Source organism: Polyodon spathula, chromosome 48, assembly GCF_017654505.1.
Source record: "Polyodon spathula isolate WHYD16114869_AA chromosome 48, ASM1765450v1, whole genome shotgun sequence".
In the NCBI taxonomy this organism is placed as follows: Eukaryota; Metazoa; Chordata; class Actinopteri; order Acipenseriformes; family Polyodontidae; genus Polyodon; species Polyodon spathula.
In genome coordinates this window covers 256162-274395 of record NC_054581.1, presented here as the reverse complement: position 1 = coordinate 274395, position 18234 = coordinate 256162, and the positions used below count along the sequence as shown (strand labels likewise).

At 49.8% G+C, this 18234-nt stretch overlaps 2 protein-coding genes across 5 annotated transcripts; both read left to right on the top strand.

Moving 5' to 3' along the window:
* The first annotated feature begins 1167 nt into the window (after positions 1-1167).
* Positions 1168-2418, top strand: LOC121306459 (P2Y purinoceptor 3-like). Its single transcript, XM_041238180.1, is given in 1 exon segment — positions 1168-2418. A coding segment is annotated over 1 exon segment (1251 nt).
* A 4066-nt stretch (positions 2419-6484) lies between these two features.
* LOC121306575 (P2R1A-PPP2R2A-interacting phosphatase regulator 1-like) lies at positions 6485-11286 on the top strand. Of its 4 annotated transcripts, none has more exons than XM_041238377.1 (10): positions 6485-6677; positions 6893-7208; positions 7589-7673; positions 7844-7900; positions 8079-8125; positions 8372-8423; positions 10016-10083; positions 10275-10330; positions 10652-10754; positions 10846-11286. In XM_041238377.1, exons 2-10 carry the CDS (start codon positions 7111-7113, stop codon positions 10991-10993), a joined length of 714 nt encoding a protein of 237 aa, XP_041094311.1. In that variant the 5' UTR covers positions 6485-6677; positions 6893-7110; the 3' UTR covers positions 10994-11286. The 4 variants fall into 4 exon arrangements, with proteins under 4 accessions (XP_041094311.1, XP_041094310.1, XP_041094314.1 ...); XM_041238378.1 differs by having other exon boundaries at positions 6517-6534; XM_041238376.1 differs by having other exon boundaries at positions 6485-7208.
* Positions 11287-18234: the final 6948 nt, after the last annotated feature.

Here is an 18234-nt window from a genome sequence, read left to right as displayed (position 1 = left end):
TGAACACTGGGGAGGGAGGGAAGCAGTGTGGCTCTAGTGGAGCTGAGGAGGGACTGGGAGGGAGGGAGGCAGTGTGGCTCTAGTGAATCTGAGGAAGGACTGGGAGGGAGGGAGGCAGTGTGGCTCTAGTGGAGCTGAGGAGGGACTGGGAGGGAGGGAAGCAGCGTGGCTCTAGTGGAGCTGAGGAGGGACTGGGAGGGAGGGAAGCAGTGTGGCTCTAGTGGAGCTGAGGAGGGACTGGGAGGGAGGGAAGCAGTGTGGCTCTAGTGGAGCTGAGGAGGGACTGGGAGGGAGGGAAGCAGTGTGGCTCTAGTGGAGCTGAGGAGGGACTGGGAGGGAGGGAAGCAGTGTGGCTCTAGTGGAGCTGAGGAGGGACTGGGAGGGAGGGAGGCAGTGTGGCTCTAGTGGAGCTGAGGGGGACTGGGAGGGAGGGAGGCAGTGTGGCTCTAGTGGAGCTGAGAAGGGACTGGGAGGGAGGGAGGCAGTGTGGCTCTCATTGTTTGCTGCAGTTCTCTCCAGTAGATGATTGCTGGCAGAGGCTCGTTGTTACTCATTGTTGTTTGAGGGGTAATGGAGCGAGTAACAGCTGAGTAAGCAGAGTGTCAGTAAACCCTGATAGAGGAGAGAGGAGAGAGGAGAGATGGAAATAGATTTGCTTCTGAAAAGACTCCTCACGGTCGATTGTCTGTTTCTCACCCAACGACTGGATACACAAAGCCTGCCCAGAGACCTGAGACACACACACACACTGAGACACACACACACAGACACAACAGATTCACTCCCGGTCGGATTGTGTTTCTCTGTGGAAGTGTTTGAGGGTTCTGGACCCATGTATGGATGGGTGCAAAGCTGCCTGGTGACCTGTCCACACACTGAGACACACACACATTGAGACATACACACTGATACACACACACACATTGAGACACACACACACCCACACACATGAGGAACTTACACAAACTGAGACACACACACACACACATGACTGATAACTACTGCACTTGCCCCGCTGAGAGACTGGCACATTGTAACCTAGATCAAAGGGGGAATGTTCGCGCGCAGGGAGGGGGGTTTTTTTTGGGAGGGATTTTCGTCCTCCCCTGCCTGTTAGCTACTTAGGATTTTACTGTAGAAGGGAGGACGGGTAACACGGGGAAGGCAATGAAAGGAGGCGAAGCTTGTGACCCGAGAGAGGAAAGAAGACCTCCACAGGCCGGGATCCCTGGCCCCACTAACCCTCTCACTGTCCCATCCATGGCTGCAGGGAGTAGGAATCCTACAGTACTACCATCTTCATGCCCTTAATCCTACAAATACATCTTCCTGCCCTTGTGCTACTCCGTTACTTTCCTGCTCAGCCTGGTCCTGAACTCCATCATCCTGCATCGCTCCTTCTGCGGGGCTGGGCACCGTGGCGGGGGCAGAGCCAAGCGCTGGACCCCCTCCCTCACCTACATGGTCAACCTGGCTGCCACCGACCTCATGTATGGCCTCTCGCTGCCCTTCCTGATCGCCAGCTACACCATGCGGGACCGCTGGGTTTTTGGGGACCCCGTGTGCCGGCTGGTGCGATTCCTCTTCTACTTCAACCTCTACTGCAGCCTGGCCTTCCTGGCCTGCATCTCCCTGCACCGCTACCTGGGCGTCTGCCACCCCTTGCGCTCCCTGGCCAGCGGGGGGCCCCGGCGGGCTGTGAAGGGGGTCTGCCTGCTGGTGTGGGCCGTGGTGTTCGCTCTCACCAGTCCCATTTTCCGCTTCGCCCGCACCGGGAAGAGCCGAGACGGGAACACGGTGTGCTGGGACGACGCACCGGACTGGGAGCTGCAGGAATACGTTCCTTACGGGATCACCCTCCACGTGCTGCTCTTCTGCCTGCCCTTTGGTGTCATCGGGTGGTGTTACTCTAGAGTGGCTCGGACCATCTTCCGAAGCCTGGGGGAGGAGGGGGGAGGTGGAGACGGGGGGCTCCCCTCCTCCTCCTCCTCCTCCTCTCCCCCGCCCCCTCCCTCGCACTCCTTCCTCAGCCTCCGACGGCGACGCAAGTCGCTCCGCAGAGTGGTGACCATCACGCTGCTGCTGGCGCTCTGCTTCCTGCCCTTCCACGTCACGCGCACCGTCTTCCTGCTGCTCAAGGGCTCGGCCTGGGGGGCCGACTGTCGCACCGTCACGCTCGTCTCCATCTGCTACAAGCTGACCAGGCCGCTCGCCTCCTTCAACGCCTGGCTCAACGCCCTGCTCTACTTCCTCACCAAGGGGAGGAGTGTCGGGGCCAGGGGAGAGGGCGGGGCCAGGGGAGAGGGCAGGGCCAGGGGAGAGGGCGGGGCCAGGAGGCTGGAGGTGCTTCAGCAGCAGCAGGACCTGGAGAGGAAGAGCAAGCCCCCTTCGGACAGTGGCTTCAAAACCTCGCACTGAGACACAGGGACACAGGGACACGGAGACACAGGGACACGGAGACACAGGGACACGGAGACACAGGGACACAGAGCCACCGAGACACAAAGACACAGAGGCACCCGAATAGAGAAACTGTATCCTAAAGTATTATCCATGAGAAAATGTACAATATAGGATTGTGTGTGAGACTCTGTCCTGTCAGATTATCTGTGAGACTCTGTCCTGTCAGGTTATCTGTGAGACTGCCCTGTCAGATTATCTGTGAGACTCTGTCCTGTCAGATTATCTGTGAGACTCTGTCCTGTCAGATTATCTGTGAGACTGCCCTGTCGGATTATCTGTGTCCTGTAGGATTATTTGCAAGTCTGTCCTGTGTAGAATTATTAATCTATGTTATCGGAGAGACTGTTTCCTATTGAGGTTCATTACGAAGCCCTCTGCCTGCGAGTTCCACCCCCCACAATGGGTCCGTTCACAAGGGCGTCCTCAGCGCCATTCCTCCAGAGGATTACCTGTGAGACTGTCCCATAGGATCGCGCTGTCGGCTTGCGTGTGATTCCTACAGGATCCTGTGTGATCTGTTGGGATCTCTGAGATAGACTCTCTGATGAACTGGCGTTTGAATGCTGTCTGTTTGTTGATTTCCTTAAACAGTCTGTATTGAGAAATCACAGTGGGGCGGGGGGGGGGGGGGGGGGGGGGTGATTGTTTTAAATTCATGATGGTGTCAATAAAAGAAAGCCTCTTAATCTCCTCACGCATCACTGTCCATGTTTCTTCATGTTGAACGGGGTGTTTCTGCAGAATTTCAGTGTTTTTTTTGTTTTGTTTTTGTTCCTTTTCAAAGTTCACCATCGTGTCGTTTCTGTTGTTAATCATCTTGGAAAACACTCCTGAACGCAAACCCAAAGTTCAAACCATCTCCGGGGCAAGCAGGGTGAAAATTAACAGCAAACAAAATATTAAACAGCACTGGACACCTTCCCACTCGCACAGGCACGCAGTCTGTTTACTATTGAAACAAGCCTGCCCCAGACCGCACTGGAGGAGCCCCTTTCTCTGAGGGAGGGAGGGAGCAGTTCGGTCTCCGAGCCTCAAACCTGCCCTGGACGGGAGGGAGCCCCTAATCTCCATTGACAATGACCGGTTCTTATTTCAGGCGCTGTGTCTGTGAAATTCCTTCACAAATTCTGCACCTTGTTCATTGTTAAAAACACAGCAACCACACAGTGTTCCGTTACATCATTAACCCTAAAGGCCCGCCCACCTGCTGTTCTAGAACAGAATTCTCAGATTGGTCCCAGTGCATTGTGACATCACTGAAACACTCTCCAGCAGGGAAACCGGTCAGAACCGGTCTGGGACAAAACTTCTGATCGCTGTTTATTAAAAAACTCAAGCCATTAATGAGACACCTGACCCTGGGTTCAAAGTATAACAGAAAAAAATAAATAAAACACTGTGTATGTGTGAGAGAGAGAGAGAGAGAGAGAGAGACAGAGACAGAGAGACAGACAGACAGAGAGACAGACAAACAAAGTCATTCCTCAAATATCTGACTGATTATCTACAAACTATTTATGAAGCCTAATTAGATTCTATTTGACACCGAGCACCTGACTAGCTGACTGAAGCACTCCGAACCTCGGAGTGGAGCTGAGGAGGGATCCCCGATGTACCGAGATCACTCGGACGCAGTGTGGCTGGGCGCCCTGGGAGGGAAGCAGTGTGGCTCTAGTGGAGCTGAGGAGGGACTGGGAGGGAGGGAGGCAGTGTGGTTCTAGCGGAGCTGAGGAGGGACTGGGAGGGAGGGAGGCAGTGTGGCTCTAGTGGAGCTGAGGAGGGACTGGGAGGGAGGGAAGCAGTGTGGCTCTAGTGGAGCTGAGGAGGGACTGGGAGGGAGGGAGGCAGTGTGGCTCTAGTGGAGCTGAGGAGGGGGACTGGGAGGGAGGGAGGCAGTGTGGCTCTAGTGGAGCTGAGGAGGGACTGGGAGGGAGGGAGGCAGTGTGGCTCTAGTGGAGCTGAGGAGAGGGACTGGGAGGGAGGGAAGCAGTGTGGCTCTAGTGGAGCTGAGGAGGGACTGGGAGGGAGGGAGGCAGTGTGGCTCTAGTGGAGCTGAGGAGGGGACTGGGAGGGAGGGAAGCAGTGTGGCTCTAGTGGAGCTGAGGAGGGACTGGGAGGGAGGGAAGCAGTGTGGCTCTAGTGGAGCTGAGGAGGGACTGGGAGGGAGGGAGGCAGTGTGGCTCTAGTGGAGCTGAGGAGGGACTGGGAGGGAGGGAAGCAGTGTGGCTCTAGTGGAGCTGAGGAGGGACTGGGAGGGAGGGAGGCAGTGTGGCTCTAGTGGAGCTGAGGAGGGACTGGGAGGGAGGGAAGCAGTGTGGCTCTAGTGGAGCTGAGGAGGGACTGGGAGGGAGGGAAGCAGTGTGGCTCGGCTTAGTGGGAGCTGAGGACTGAGGACTGGGAGGGGAGGGAGGCAGTGTTGAGCTCTACCCGAGCTCCTGAAGGGACTGGGACTGGGAGGGAGGGAAGCAGTGTGGCTCTAGTGGAGCTGAGGAGGGACTGGGAGGGAGGGAGGCAGTGTGGCTCTAGTGGAGCTGAGGAGGGACTGGGAGGGAGGGAGGCAGTGTGGCTCTAGTGGAGCTGAGGAGGGACTGGGAGGGAGGGAGGCAGTGTGGCTCTAGTGGAGCTGAGGAGGGACTGGGAGGGAGGGAGGCAGTGTGGCTCTAGTGGAGCTGAGGAGGGACTGGGAGGGAGGGAGGCAGTGTGGCTCTAGTGGAGCTGAGGAGGGACTGGGAGGGAGGGAAGCAGTGTGGCTCTAGTGGAGCTGAGGAGGGACTGGGAGGGAGGGAGGCAGTGTGGCTCTAGTGGAGCTGAGGAGGGACTGGGAGGGAGGGAGCAGTGTGGCTCTAGTGGAGCTGAGGAGGGACTGGGAGGGAGGGAGGCAGTGTGGCTCTAGTGGAGCTGAGGAGGGACTGGGAGGGAGGGAGCAGTGTGGCTCTAGTGGAGCTGAGGAGGGACTGGGAGGGAGGGAGGCAGTGTGGCTCTAGTGGTTAGAGCTGAGGAGGGACTGGAGGGAGGGAAGCAGTGTGGCTCTAGTGGAGCTGAGGAGGGACTGGGAGGGAGGGAGCAGTGTGGCTCTAGTGGAGCTGAGGAGGGACTGGGAGGGAGGGAAGCAGTGTGGCTCTAGTGGAGCTGAGGAGGGACTGGGAGGGAGGGAGGGAGGCAGTGTGGCTCTAGTGGAGCTGAGGAGGGACTGGGAGGGAGGGAAGCAGTGTGGCTCTAGTGTTAGCTGAGGAGGGACTGGGAGGGAGGGAGGCAGTGTGGCTCTAGTGGAGCTGAGGAGGGACTGGGGAGGGAGGGAAGCAGTGTGGCTCTAGTGGAGCTGAGGAGGGACTGGGAGGGAGGGAGGCAGTGTGGCTCTAGTGGAGCTGAGGAGGGACTGGGAGGGAGGCAGCAGTGTGGCTCTAGTGGTTAGAGCTGAGGGACAGGGAGGGAGGGAAGCAGTGTGGCTCTAGTGGAGCTGAGGAGGGACTGGGAGGGAGGGAGGCAGTGTGGCTCTAGTGGAGCTGAGAAGGGACTGGGAGGGAGGGAAGCAGTGTGGCTCTAGTGGAGAGAGCTGAGAGACTGGGAGGGAGGGAGGCAGTGTGGCTCTAGTGGAGCTAGAGGGACTGAGGAGACTGGGAGAGGAAAGCAGTGTGGCTCTAGTGGAGCTGAGGAGGGACTGGGAGGGAGGGAGGCTGTGTGGCTCTAGCGGTTAGAACTGAATGCTTCTAAAACAAGCACACACATATGTGTGTGTGTGTTTAAAAAAAAAAAAAAAAAAAAATCAAGAATACAAATATATGTTTCTAATTAAAATCCTACACGATACACCGTACACGATTTCTCATTAGGGGTGCAGTTCCACGGGAGTGCGCAGGGAGGCGCTGTTGCTCTGGCCGTCTCGATAAGAGTCAGAATACATTCAACTCCATACTGTGCTATATATAGAAAACATTGTTTTTATTAGCGATTTATAAATATTATAATATTTAGGGTTTCTAGCGGTACGGGGGTATTGGGGAGGGGGGGGGGGAATTATATATTATAAAAATAATTAAAAAAAAAAAAAAAGAAAACGAAAACCGCGTCCTGGTAAACTAACTGCTGTTAAAAATATATAAACATAAGAGGATTTAAACTTCCCCGCAACCGGGGAAACTTTTAAAAGATCGCAACGCAGAGGCCGTTTTAGGGCTCAGATTTGCGGCTTTATTCGGGTGTTTGAAGCGAATAAGGTCATTTTTTTAAAATGTTTTGTTTCTAACACGGTTTTAATGTTTGTTGTTCGCCGTAGAGACTGGTTTTAGAATGGAAACGAATTAGTTTTTTTTATTTATTTTTTTTAATTGTTATTATTATTTTTTACTTGCTGTACAGGCTCGTTTCAAAACCCTTTTTCTCTCTCTGCCTCTCTCTCCTCGACTGTCGCTGTTTGTGGTTACATTTACAGCCCCCGGGGGGTCTGGCTTGCTGAACTGAAAATGCGCTAGTGTTGGCTGAAACTGTCGCTCTTTCCCGGCCGTTTCCGAGCGCTTTGGACCGAAGGGAAGGGGGGTGAGGCCTGCGGGTCGGGCTTTCACCGGGCTAGAGTAGCTGCGCTCGCCGGATTCGGGTGCAGACGGGCCGGCTGCAGTGGCAGTCTCGAGTCCGCGGGCCCAGCGAGACGATATGGAGCGGATGGAGGTGGATCAGTGCGCAGGCGCAGCTGCGGGAAGCGGAGGGGCTCTGCGGCGGTCCAACAGCGCCCCCATGATCACGGGTGTCAGGTAAGGGTACTGCAGGCTGGCTTCTGTATACTGACGGGATCAAGCAGCTGTTTGTAGTCCACTAATGCACTTCATTTCAGAGGCGCGATACAGTTTATGATGTGCAGGGAAATGTGCTAATCACCTGTGCAGTTAATTAATATTACTGTTGACCCCATGTTTATATATATATATATATATATAATATTCAAATAGCAAGCTTTCAACGTGTCGATGATTTCTGTTCTTCATTGAGTCTCTCTTGGCTCCTGGTTCTCTTGGGCACGGAGCTGCTGTTTGCTGTTGTATTGTGACCCTCGTACCCCTCTGCCCAGTTGTTTGAAAAGTCCTCTCTCCGCCCCAGTCCTCACGCCTGTCTCTCCCGCGTCTCTCCCACCCAGTGACAGCGCGGCGGTGTTCCACGCGGGGGGGTCCGCGCGCTATCGGAGGAGCAGTGTGTCCGTCAATCTCAGCTGCCCGGGACTGGTGAGTGGAGTGAGGCTCTCTGGGGTTCAAAGCATCGTGTCTGTGAGAGTGTGTGTGTGAGAGAGAGATAGAGAGAGAGAGTCACTCCCTCAGTCACACACCCACTTCTCTCACTCCCTCAGACACTCACAGGACTCTCTCCTCTCTCTCTCCCTCTCCCTCTCTCTCAGGCCCTCCCCCTCTCTCCATTCCGATTGGCCAGCGGTCGGTTGGAGCCTCACAAGCAGGTGAGTCTCTGGAGTAGTTCATTGGTTATTGATTATTGATTGTCGATTAGCACAGAGAGGATGAAGAAGGGGCCTTTGTTGGAGGCTGTTAGGAAGGTTTTGGGACTTGAGCACATTGTTGAGCCCCTGCTGGCTGATTATTGATTACTGATCATTGATCTGTCGTTTGGTTTCTCAGGAGGAAAGCATGGAGATGAACTCCAGAGACACACTGCCGAGGAACAGGTGATGCTCTCTTCTGTTTGTGTAACTCTCCCAAATCCCAAATCCATCCGACACTAGGCAGCGCTGGACTTCGAAACTAGAAATACACTCGGGAAGTTAAGTGAGAGCAGTTTGGATGAGAAGTCTTTCCCAGTGCAGAGTTAGCCATTGAATTCACACTGAAGATGCTGAGAGAGACTTCTAGTGGAAACGTTAGTCGTGATTTAGTTTCTTTTAATATTTTGATCGTATTATTTGTCTCCACAGCTCCCAGCAATCCCAGCACGCAGTCGGGCACTGGGATGAAGGATTCTCACTGGTGAGTCCAGGAGAGTGTAAACCCAGTGTAACCCAGAAACGCTGCTCTGCTTGACTCAGTTTAGTTTCAATAACACTGATGAAGGCACTAGAGCCCAAACGCTGCTCTGCTTGACTCAGTTTAGTTTCAATAACACTGATGAAGGCACTAGAGCCCAAACGCTGGTCTGCTTGACTCAGTTTAGTTTCTGTAACACTGATGAAGGCACTAGAGCCCAAACGCTGCTCTGCTTGACTCAGTTTAGTTTCAGTAACACTGATGAAGGCACTAGAGCCCAAACGCTGCTCTGCTTGACTCAGTTTAGTTTCAATAACACTGATGAAGGCACTAGAGCCCAAACGCTGCTCTGCTTGACTCAGTTTAGTTTCAGTAACACTGATGAAGGCACTAGAGCCCAAACGCTGCTCTGCTTGACTCAGTTTAGTTTCAGTAACACTGATGAAGGCACTAGAGCCCAAACGCTGCTCTGCTTGACTCAGTTTAGTTTCAGTAACACTGATGAAGGCACTAGAGCCCAAACGCTGGTCTGCTTGACTCAGTTTAGTTTCAGTAACACTGATGAAGGCACTAGAGCCCAAACGCTGCTCTGCTTGACTCAGTTTAGTTTCAGTAACACTGATGAAGGCACTAGAGCCCAAACGCTGCTCTGCTTGACTCAGTTTAGTTTCAGTAACACTGATGAAGGCACTAGAGCCCAAACGCTGCTCTGCTTGACTCAGTTTAGTTTCAATAACACTGATGAAGGCACTAGAGCCCAAACGCTGCTCTGCTTGACTCAGTTTAGTTTCAGTAACACTGATGAAGGCACTAGAGCCCAAACGCTGCTCTGCTTGACTCAGTTTAGTTTCAGTAACACTGATGAAGGCACTAGAGCCCAAACGCTGCTCTGCTTGACTCAGTTTAGTTTCAGTAACACTGATGAAGGCACTAGAGCCCAAACGCTGCTCTGCTTGACTCAGTTTAGTTTCAGTAACACTGATGAAGGCACTAAAGCCCAAACGCTGCTCTGCTTGACTCAGTTTAGTTTCAGTAACACTGATGAAGGCACTGGAGCCCAAACGCTGCTCTGCTTGACTCAGTTTAGTTTCAGTAACACTGATGAAGGCACTAGAGCCCAAACGCTGGTCTGCTTGACTCAGTTTAGTTTCAATAACACTGATGAAGGCACTAGAGCCCAAACGCTGGTCTGCTTGACTCAGTTTAGTTTCAGTAACACTGATGAAGGCACTAGAGCCCAAACGCTGGTCTGCTTGACTCAGTTTAGTTTCAGTAACGCTGATGAAGGCACTGGAGCCCAAACGCTGGTCTGCTTGACTCAGTTTAGTTTCAATAACACTGATGAAGCACTGGAGCCCAAACGCTGCTCTGCTTGACTCAGTTTAGTTTCAATAACACTGATGAAGCACTAGAGCCCAAACGCTGCTCTGCTTGACTCAGTTTAGTTTCAATAACACTGATGAAGGCACTAGAGCCCAAACGCTGCTCTGCTTGACTCAGTTTAGTTTCAATAACACTGATGAAGGCACTAGAGCCCAAACGCTGCTCTGCTTGACTCAGTTGTGTAACCAGCTAATTCTTCCCCTATTTTGCAGCCAATCCATGCTGTTGACAGCGGGGTCACGCCAAACTCGTCCCCCAGTTCAACAAGGAGGTTTGCAAGGTAGGTTCCTTTTCTCTCTGTTTTTAAAGAGACAGGAATCCAGACACAAGTTTAAAAAAGAGTTTCAGGAGTATTTTTTTAAGGACTGCTTTGAAAACTTCTCTCAGATCGAACAGCGATTCAAACCCTTTTGCTAAAAGACTTCAGTTGAAACAGCGGCCATTGAAAGAACTTCTCTCTCTGTCCAACAGGGGGAGTGTGAGCCCCAGTGTGCGCTCCCCACCCCCGGGATCCCTCAAGAGAAAAGGTGAGCGCCCCCGTCTCTGCTCTAGAACCCTTCTCTGCTCTAAAACCTGTTTATTCTACCCTTGGTTCTGGAACATTTAACAACTGTAGAACCCCCCACTCTATTCAAGAACCCATCTCTACTAGAGAACTTTTGTCTGTTCTATAACACATCAGCTCTAAAACACGATTTACTCTAGAACCCTTCTATTCAGGAACCAATCTCAACTATAGAACTATTGGCTGTTCTAGAACACATCGGCTCTAGAACCTGGTTTGCTCTAGAACCTCTTCTGTTCAAGGACCCTTCTTTGCTCTAGAACCTCTCCTTGTCTCCCCTCAGGTGGTGTGGATCTCGATGCCCCCCCTAAGAAGCTGTTTGTGGCGGGGGTGCCAGGGCGGGGGCGCTCGGACTCCTCTCTCCTCGCTGCAGGCTGCTCTCTCAGGTACCCTCCCCTAGAGATCACAGTGCTGGAGCTGTGCAGTGTGAGCTGGAGTTGTGCTGTTTGATGTGTTGATGTTTCTCTCTTCTCCCAGCGTGTTCCCTGCTGGGTGCGTTGGAGCTGGGGTCCCAGTCTGCACCCCGCCCCAGGACCCCCCTCCTCTGTCCCTTGCAGTCTCCCTGCCAGTCCCCCCCTCTCCACTCTGCTTCCCTCAAGCCTTCACCACACCCCCTGGCATCTAACCAATCAGAGGGCTGGAAAGGGTGGGGCACTGGGGACTGGGCCAATCGGAGGACGAGAGACCAGGAAGCTGGGCCAATCAGAGACCGGAGACTAGGAGCGGGGCCAATCAGAGACTGGAGATTGGGAACTGAGACAATCAGAGGGAAGGAGAGGACAGCATGCTGGACCAATCAGAGAAAAGGAGACCTGTGGGTCGGGCCAATCAGAAAGGAGTCTGAGCTGCTTTCAGGCTGCCTCTTGTGTTTCCTGTCTGCAGTTTTTCCTTCCCGGTGACCCAGTTGAAGTGAGGAAATGAAGCAGCAGGCGATCGGCGGAGGTGCTTTGTGTTCTCTCCGAGCGTGGCGCTGCACAGAGGGGGGTCTGCAACATCGTTCTAAATGTGCTCTTATTTTTGTTATAACAGTATTGTGAGTAAATCACACCCTGTGTATCTTCAGCCTACAGAATTATCCAACCCAGACACACACTGACACTCACACGAGCCCTGGGGTTCAGAGCTCCCCGCAATGAAGTCTGTTATTATTAATAATATTGCAATGATCAGGAGCCAGGAGTTTGAGCAGGGTTACAAACTCACACTAGCCCTGCTGCTGCTGCTCCCAGTCCTGGGGTTCAGAGCTCCCCTCAATGAAGTCTGTTATTATTATTAATATTGCAATGATCAGGAGCCAGGAGTTTGAGCAGGGTTAGAAACACACACCCTGCTGAAACACATACAAAGTGACACACAGGCACTCACAGGAGGCTGAAGGGTTGGGGGAGTATTTTAAACTTTGTAAATAGAAAAATAAAATAATAAATAAAGTATTTTTTATGAACTTGTAAATCCCACACAGTGTATGTCTGCCTCGTGCCATCTTTCACTGATAATCCCGTCATTCCAAGAGCGTTCTGTCTGTCAAACTAAAACTCTGTCTCTCATTTTAGTGAAAAACAAGCTGTACACCAGCCCTGAACTTTAAATATATAAATCCATAAACCCATGGGAATAAAATGAGTACCGAACACCCTGTCCTTGACTGTTATTGACTCAGCTCTCTCTTTATTGTGACATATATGTGTGTGTGTGTGTTGATATACAGCTTTGGCCAGAGGTTTTGCATCACCTAGAAATATGGATTGAGACATGATTTTGAAAAAAAAAACTATATAAACATCATGTAATCAAAGAAACTACTAAATGAAATCGCTAAAGTCCATACTGCAATTTATAATATCAATACAATAAGAATCTGGAAAACTACAAAGTGCTGGGTGTGTGATTCAATATGTTAACAAGGGAACATTATCCAGCAGCTTTCACTGGACTCTATGAAGCTGAGGGAGTTCATTCTATATAGAGGGGGTGCAATTCAATATGTTAACAAGGGAACATTATTCAGCAGCTTTCATTGGACTCTATGAAGCTGAGTGAGTTCATTCTATATAGAGGGGGTGCAATTCAATATGTTAACAAGGGAACATTATCCAGCAGCTTTCACTGGACTCTATGAAGCTGAGGGAGTTCATTCTATATAGAGGGGGTGCAATTCAATATGTTAACAAGGGAACATTATTCAGCAGCTTTCACTGGACTCTATGAAGCTGAGGGAGTTCATTCTATATAGAGGGGGTGCAATTCAATATGTTAACAAGGGAACATTATCCAGCAGCTTTCACTGGACTCTATGAAGCTGAGGGAGTTCATTCTATATAGAGGGGGTGCAATTCAATATGTTAACAAGGGAACATTATTCAGCAGCTTTCACTGGACTCTATGAAGCTGAGGGAGTTCATTCTATATAGAGGGGGTGCAATTCAATATGTTAACATCAATGCAGTAAGTACAGTATAGTTTATTTGTATTCAAACACAATTTAAAACGCCATTTGTTATTGCATACAGATCAATGCATTTACAAAGCGTGGCTGCTATTCCTCATTATGACCAGACGGGGGCGACAAAAACGCCTCTGCTTTGATTTTTTTTTTTTTTTTTTTTTTTTTAAATCCTCCATCTGCTCCGTGGCTGCACTTCGTCTCGCAATAACGGTCATCTTATAATATTTAAAAACAAAAAAAAAAAAAAATAAATAAAATATAGAAGCGAAATTATGAAGAACGAGAGTAACGGGATCTGTTGAATCAGGGGATAGTGAAGCGGCTCCGGCTGCGTCAAAAAAAAAAAATATATATATTCGGCTTTAAATTGTTTATTTGATTTTTTTTTCAGACTGAGCGAGACTCGCTTTGGCGCCATTTTCAAACAGCGGCGGCGGGTAGCTTTCAAACTTTCATTTAATTTTAAACCGTTTTATTTCATTTCTGACTTTTTTTTTTATTATTTTTATGTCTGTTCCCAGAGTTACACCATCAACAACAAAGGTAAGGATTTGATTTACGTTTTTAGAAAAAAAAAAAAAAAAAACTGCTAAAATAGCAAGAAGCAAGCCTTGCTGGATTGCCGAACGTTGGACATGTTTGGGGGGGGGGGGGGGGGGGGGTCTGTCATAATTAGTCACTTTAGTTTTCGGCTGAGAGAGAGGAGAGGGGGGAGAGAGAGAGAGAGAGAGGGGGAGGGAGAGAGAGAGGGAGGGGAGAGAGAGAGAGAGAGGGAGAGAGGGAGGGGGGAGGGAGAGAGGAGAGAGAGAGAGAGAGAAGGAGAGGAAAGAGAGAGGGAGGAGAGAAAGAGAGAGGGAGGGAGAGTGGAGGAGAGAAGAGAGAGAGGGAGAGAGAAGGAGAGGAGAGAGGGGGGAGGAGAGAAGAGAGAGAGGGAGAGAGAAGAGAGAGGAGAGAGGGGGGAGGAGGGGAGAGTAATCAGAGGAGAGGGGGGAGAGGGGAGAGGGAGAGTGGAGGAGAGAAGAGAGAGAGGGAGGAGAGGAGGGAGGAGAGGAGAGAGGGGGGAGGAGAGAAGAGAGAGAGGGAGAGAGAAGGAGAGAAGAGAGAGAGACGCTTCTCTCAGTATCTGAGTCAGAGTTTTGCTTCTGAGAAAATGACACACAGAAAAAAGACTAAACAATTAATTTGACATCTAATCAAATAACTTCACAAAACAGCTGAGAGGGATGACCTCTGCATGCAATTTATATAGTGTGTGAGGAGGGGGCAGGAGGGCGGGCAGCTCTGTTGAGTAAATCTAACTGCAGCAGATTCAACACTGCCTGGGCTGTGTGTGTGTCTCAGGCATGCCTAGCTTCCCAAACCCTCAAACACTGAGACAAGAGACTGAGACAGCACAGATACAAGGACATTAGAGACTGAGACAGCACAGATACAAGGACATTAGAGACTGAGACAGCACAGATACAAGAGCATTAGAGACTGAGACAGCACAGATACAAGGACATTAGAGACTGAGACAGCACAGATACAAGGGCATTAGAGACTCAGACAGCACAGATACAAGAGCATTAGAGACTCAGACAGCACAGATACAAGAGCATTAGAGACTCAGACAGCACAGATACAAGGACATTAGAGACTGAGACAGCACAGATACAAGGGCATTAGAGACTGAGACAGCACAGATACAAGAGCATTAGAGACTGAGACAGCACAGATACAAGGGCATTAGAGACTGAGACAGCACAGATACAAGGGCATTAGAGACTGAGACAGCACAGATACAAGGGCATTAGAGACTGAGACAGCACAGATACAAGAGCATTAGAGACTCAGACAGCACAGATACAAGAGCATTAGAGACTGAGACAGCACAGATACAAGAGCATTAGAGACTCAGACAGCACAGATACAAGAGCATTAGAGACTCAGACAGCACAGATACAAGAGCATTAGAGACTGAGACAGCACAGATACAAGAACATTAGAGACTGAGACAGCACAGATACAAGGACATTAGAGACTGAGACAGCACAGATACAAGGACATTAGAGACTGAGACAGCACAGATACAAGGACATTAGAGACTGAGACAGCACAGATACAAGAGCATTAGAGACTCAGACAGCACAGATACAAGGGCATTAGAGACTCAGACAGCACAGATACAAGAGCATTAGAGACTGAGACAGCACAGATACAAGAGCATTAGAGACTGAGACAGCACAGATACAAGAGCATTAGAGACTGAGACAGCACAGATACAAGAGCATTAGAGACTGAGACAGCACAGATACAAGAGCATTAGAGACTGAGACAGCACAGATACAAGAGCATTAGAGACTGAGACAGCACAGATACAAGAACATTAGAGACTGAGACAGCACAGATACAAGGACATTAGAGACTGAGACAGCACAGATACAAGGACATTAGAGACTGAGACAGCACAGATACAAGGACATTAGAGACTGAGACAGCACAGATACAAGGACATTAGAGACTGAGACAGCACAGATACAAGGACATTAGAGACTGAGACAGCACAGATACAAGGACATTAGAGACTCAGACAGCACAGATACAAGAACATTAGAGACTCAGACAGCACAGATACAAGGACATTAGAGACTGAGACAGCACAGATACAAGAGCATTAGAGACTGAGACAGCACAGATACAAGAGCATTAGAGACTGAGACAGCACAGATACAAGAGCATTAGAGACTCAGACAGCACAGATACAAGAGCATTAGAGACTCAGACAGCACAGATACAAGAACATTAGAGACTGAGACAGCACAGATACAAGAACATTAGAGACTCAGACAGCACAGATACAAGAACATTAGAGACTCAGACAGCACAGATACAAGAACATTAGAGACTCAGACAGCACAGATACAAGGACATTAGAGACTCAGACAGCACAGATACAAGGACATTAGAGACTGAGACAGCACAGATACAAGGACATTAGAGACTGAGACAGCACAGATACAAGAGCATTAGAGACTCAGACAGCACAGATACAAGGGCATTAGAGACTGAGACAGCACAGATACAAGAGCATTAGAGACTGAGACAGCACAGATACAAGAGCATTAGAGACTGAGACAGCACAGATACAAGAGCATTAGAGACTGAGACAGCACAGATACAAGAGCATTAGAGACTGAGACAGCACAGATACAAGAACATTAGAGACTCAGACAGCACAGATACAAGAGCATTAGAGACTGAGACAGCACAGATACAAGAGCATTAGAGACTCAGACAGCACAGATACAAGAGCATTAGAGACTGAGACAGCACAGATACAAGAGCATTAGAGACTGAGACAGCACAGATACAAGAGCATTAGAGACTCAGACAGCACAGATACAAGGGCATTAGAGACTGAGACAGCACAGATACAAGAGCATTAGAGACTCAGACAGCACAGATACAAGAACATTAGAGACTCAGACAGCACAGATACAAGAACATTAGAGACTGAGACAGCACAGATACAAGAGCATTAGAGACTGAGACAGCACAGATACAAGGACATTAGAGACTGAGACAGCACAGATACAAGGACATTAGAGACTGAGACAGCACAGATACAAGGACATTAGAGACTCAGACAGCACAGATACAAGGACATTAGAGACTGAGACAGCACAGATACAAGGACATTAGAGACTGAGACAGCACAGATACAAGAGCATTAGAGACTCAGACAGCACAGATACAAGGGCATTAGAGACTGAGACAGCACAGATACAAGAGCATTAGAGACTGAGACAGCACAGATACAAGAGCATTAGAGACTCAGACAGCACAGATACAAGAGCATTAGAGACTCAGACAGCACAGATACAAGAGCATTAGAGACTCAGACAGCACAGATACAAGAGCATTAGAGACTCAGACAGCACAGATACAAGAGCATTAGAGACTGAGACAGCACAGATACAAGAGCATTAGAGACTGAGACAGCACAGATACAAGAGCATTAGAGACTCAGACAGCACAGATACAAGAACATTAGAGACTGAGACAGCACAGATACAAGAACATTAGAGACTCAGACAGCACAGATACAAGAACATTAGAGACTCAGACAGCACAGATACAAGAACATTAGAGACTCAGACAGCACAGATACAAGGACATTAGAGACTGAGACAGCACAGATACAAGAGCATTAGAGACTGAGACAGCACAGATACAAGAACATTAGAGACTGAGACAGCACAGATACAAGAGCATTAGAGACTGAGACAGCACAGATACAAGAGCATTAGAGACTGAGACAGCACAGATACAAGAGCATTAGAGACTCAGACAGCACAGATACAAGAGCATTAGAGACTGAGACAGCACAGATACAAGAGCATTAGAGACTGAGACAGCACAGATACAAGGGCATTAGAGACTGAGACAGCACAGATACAAGAGCATTAGAGACTGAGACAGCACAGATACAAGGGCATTAGAGACTGAGACAGCACAGATACAAGGACATTAGAGACTGAGACAGCACAGATACAAGGACATTAGAGACTGAGACAGCACAGATACAAGAGCATTAGAGACTCAGACAGCTCCCTCTCTCTCTCTCCCTCTCTCTCTCTCTCTCTCTTGGCAATGGTACAGAAAGCCTGGCTTGAATCGTTAGCATTGGCGCAATCCAAACCTTTTTTTTTTTTTTTTTCTTCTCGTCAGAAACTATTTTTTTACCCTCAAACCGCTGAACCCACGACCCCCAAACTTCGTACCCCTCTAAAGCGAGCCTAGGGGGAGCCCCCTATTTTTTTTTAGATTTTTCCAGACGCCCCAAAAGGTGCAATTTAAATGTAGAAAGTGATGCTGGGGGAAAAAGTTCAAGCAAAATGCTGTTAACCTCCCAGCCCTTCGGTTCTGCTGTAGCAGAGCTGCGCCGGAGAGCGCTGGAGAGGCTGCTCTATCAGGAGGTAGGCAGGCCTGGGGGCTCAATTTCGGGGGGGAAATCTGCCCTGATCGGGGTCCGGGACCCCTCCTATAGGGGCGCGGGACACCCCTGCACGAATCTGAGGCTGAAAAGAGGCCTTTGAATCAGCTTTACCAGCGCGCAGGGGGGGGGGGGGGGGGGGGGTTTTTTATTTCTTCTTTTTTTTCTTCTCTCTCTCTCTATCCTTTTCCTGTTGTTTTTTAAATTTATTATTATTGTGTTAGCCCAGGCAAGTGGTGACAGTTGGGGTGGGAACAGCAGTATTTTGGGAATGGAAATCTGATGATGCGAAGAAGGAAAGGGGGGGGGGGGGGGGGGAAGAGAAGAAGGGGGGGGGGGGGTGAAGCTTGTCTATAAGTGTGTCTGTGTGTCTCTCCTGTATATTGATTGAAGTTGCTATGTATTTGGTATTGAAGTCAGTTTGCTGTGTATCGGTGCTGTG

Coding starts and splice junctions, on each gene's coding strand:
- LOC121306575 (XM_041238377.1), top strand. CDS start 7,111: ATGGAGCGGATGGAGGTGGATCAGTGCGCAGGCGCAGCTGCGGGAAGC. Junction 8,424..10,015: donor GGGATGAAGGATTCTCACTG/GTGAGTCCAGGA, acceptor CCTATTTTGCAG/CCAATCCATGCTGTTGACAG. Junction 10,331..10,651: donor GGGATCCCTCAAGAGAAAAG/GTGAGCGCCCCC, acceptor GTCTCCCCTCAG/GTGGTGTGGATCTCGATGCC.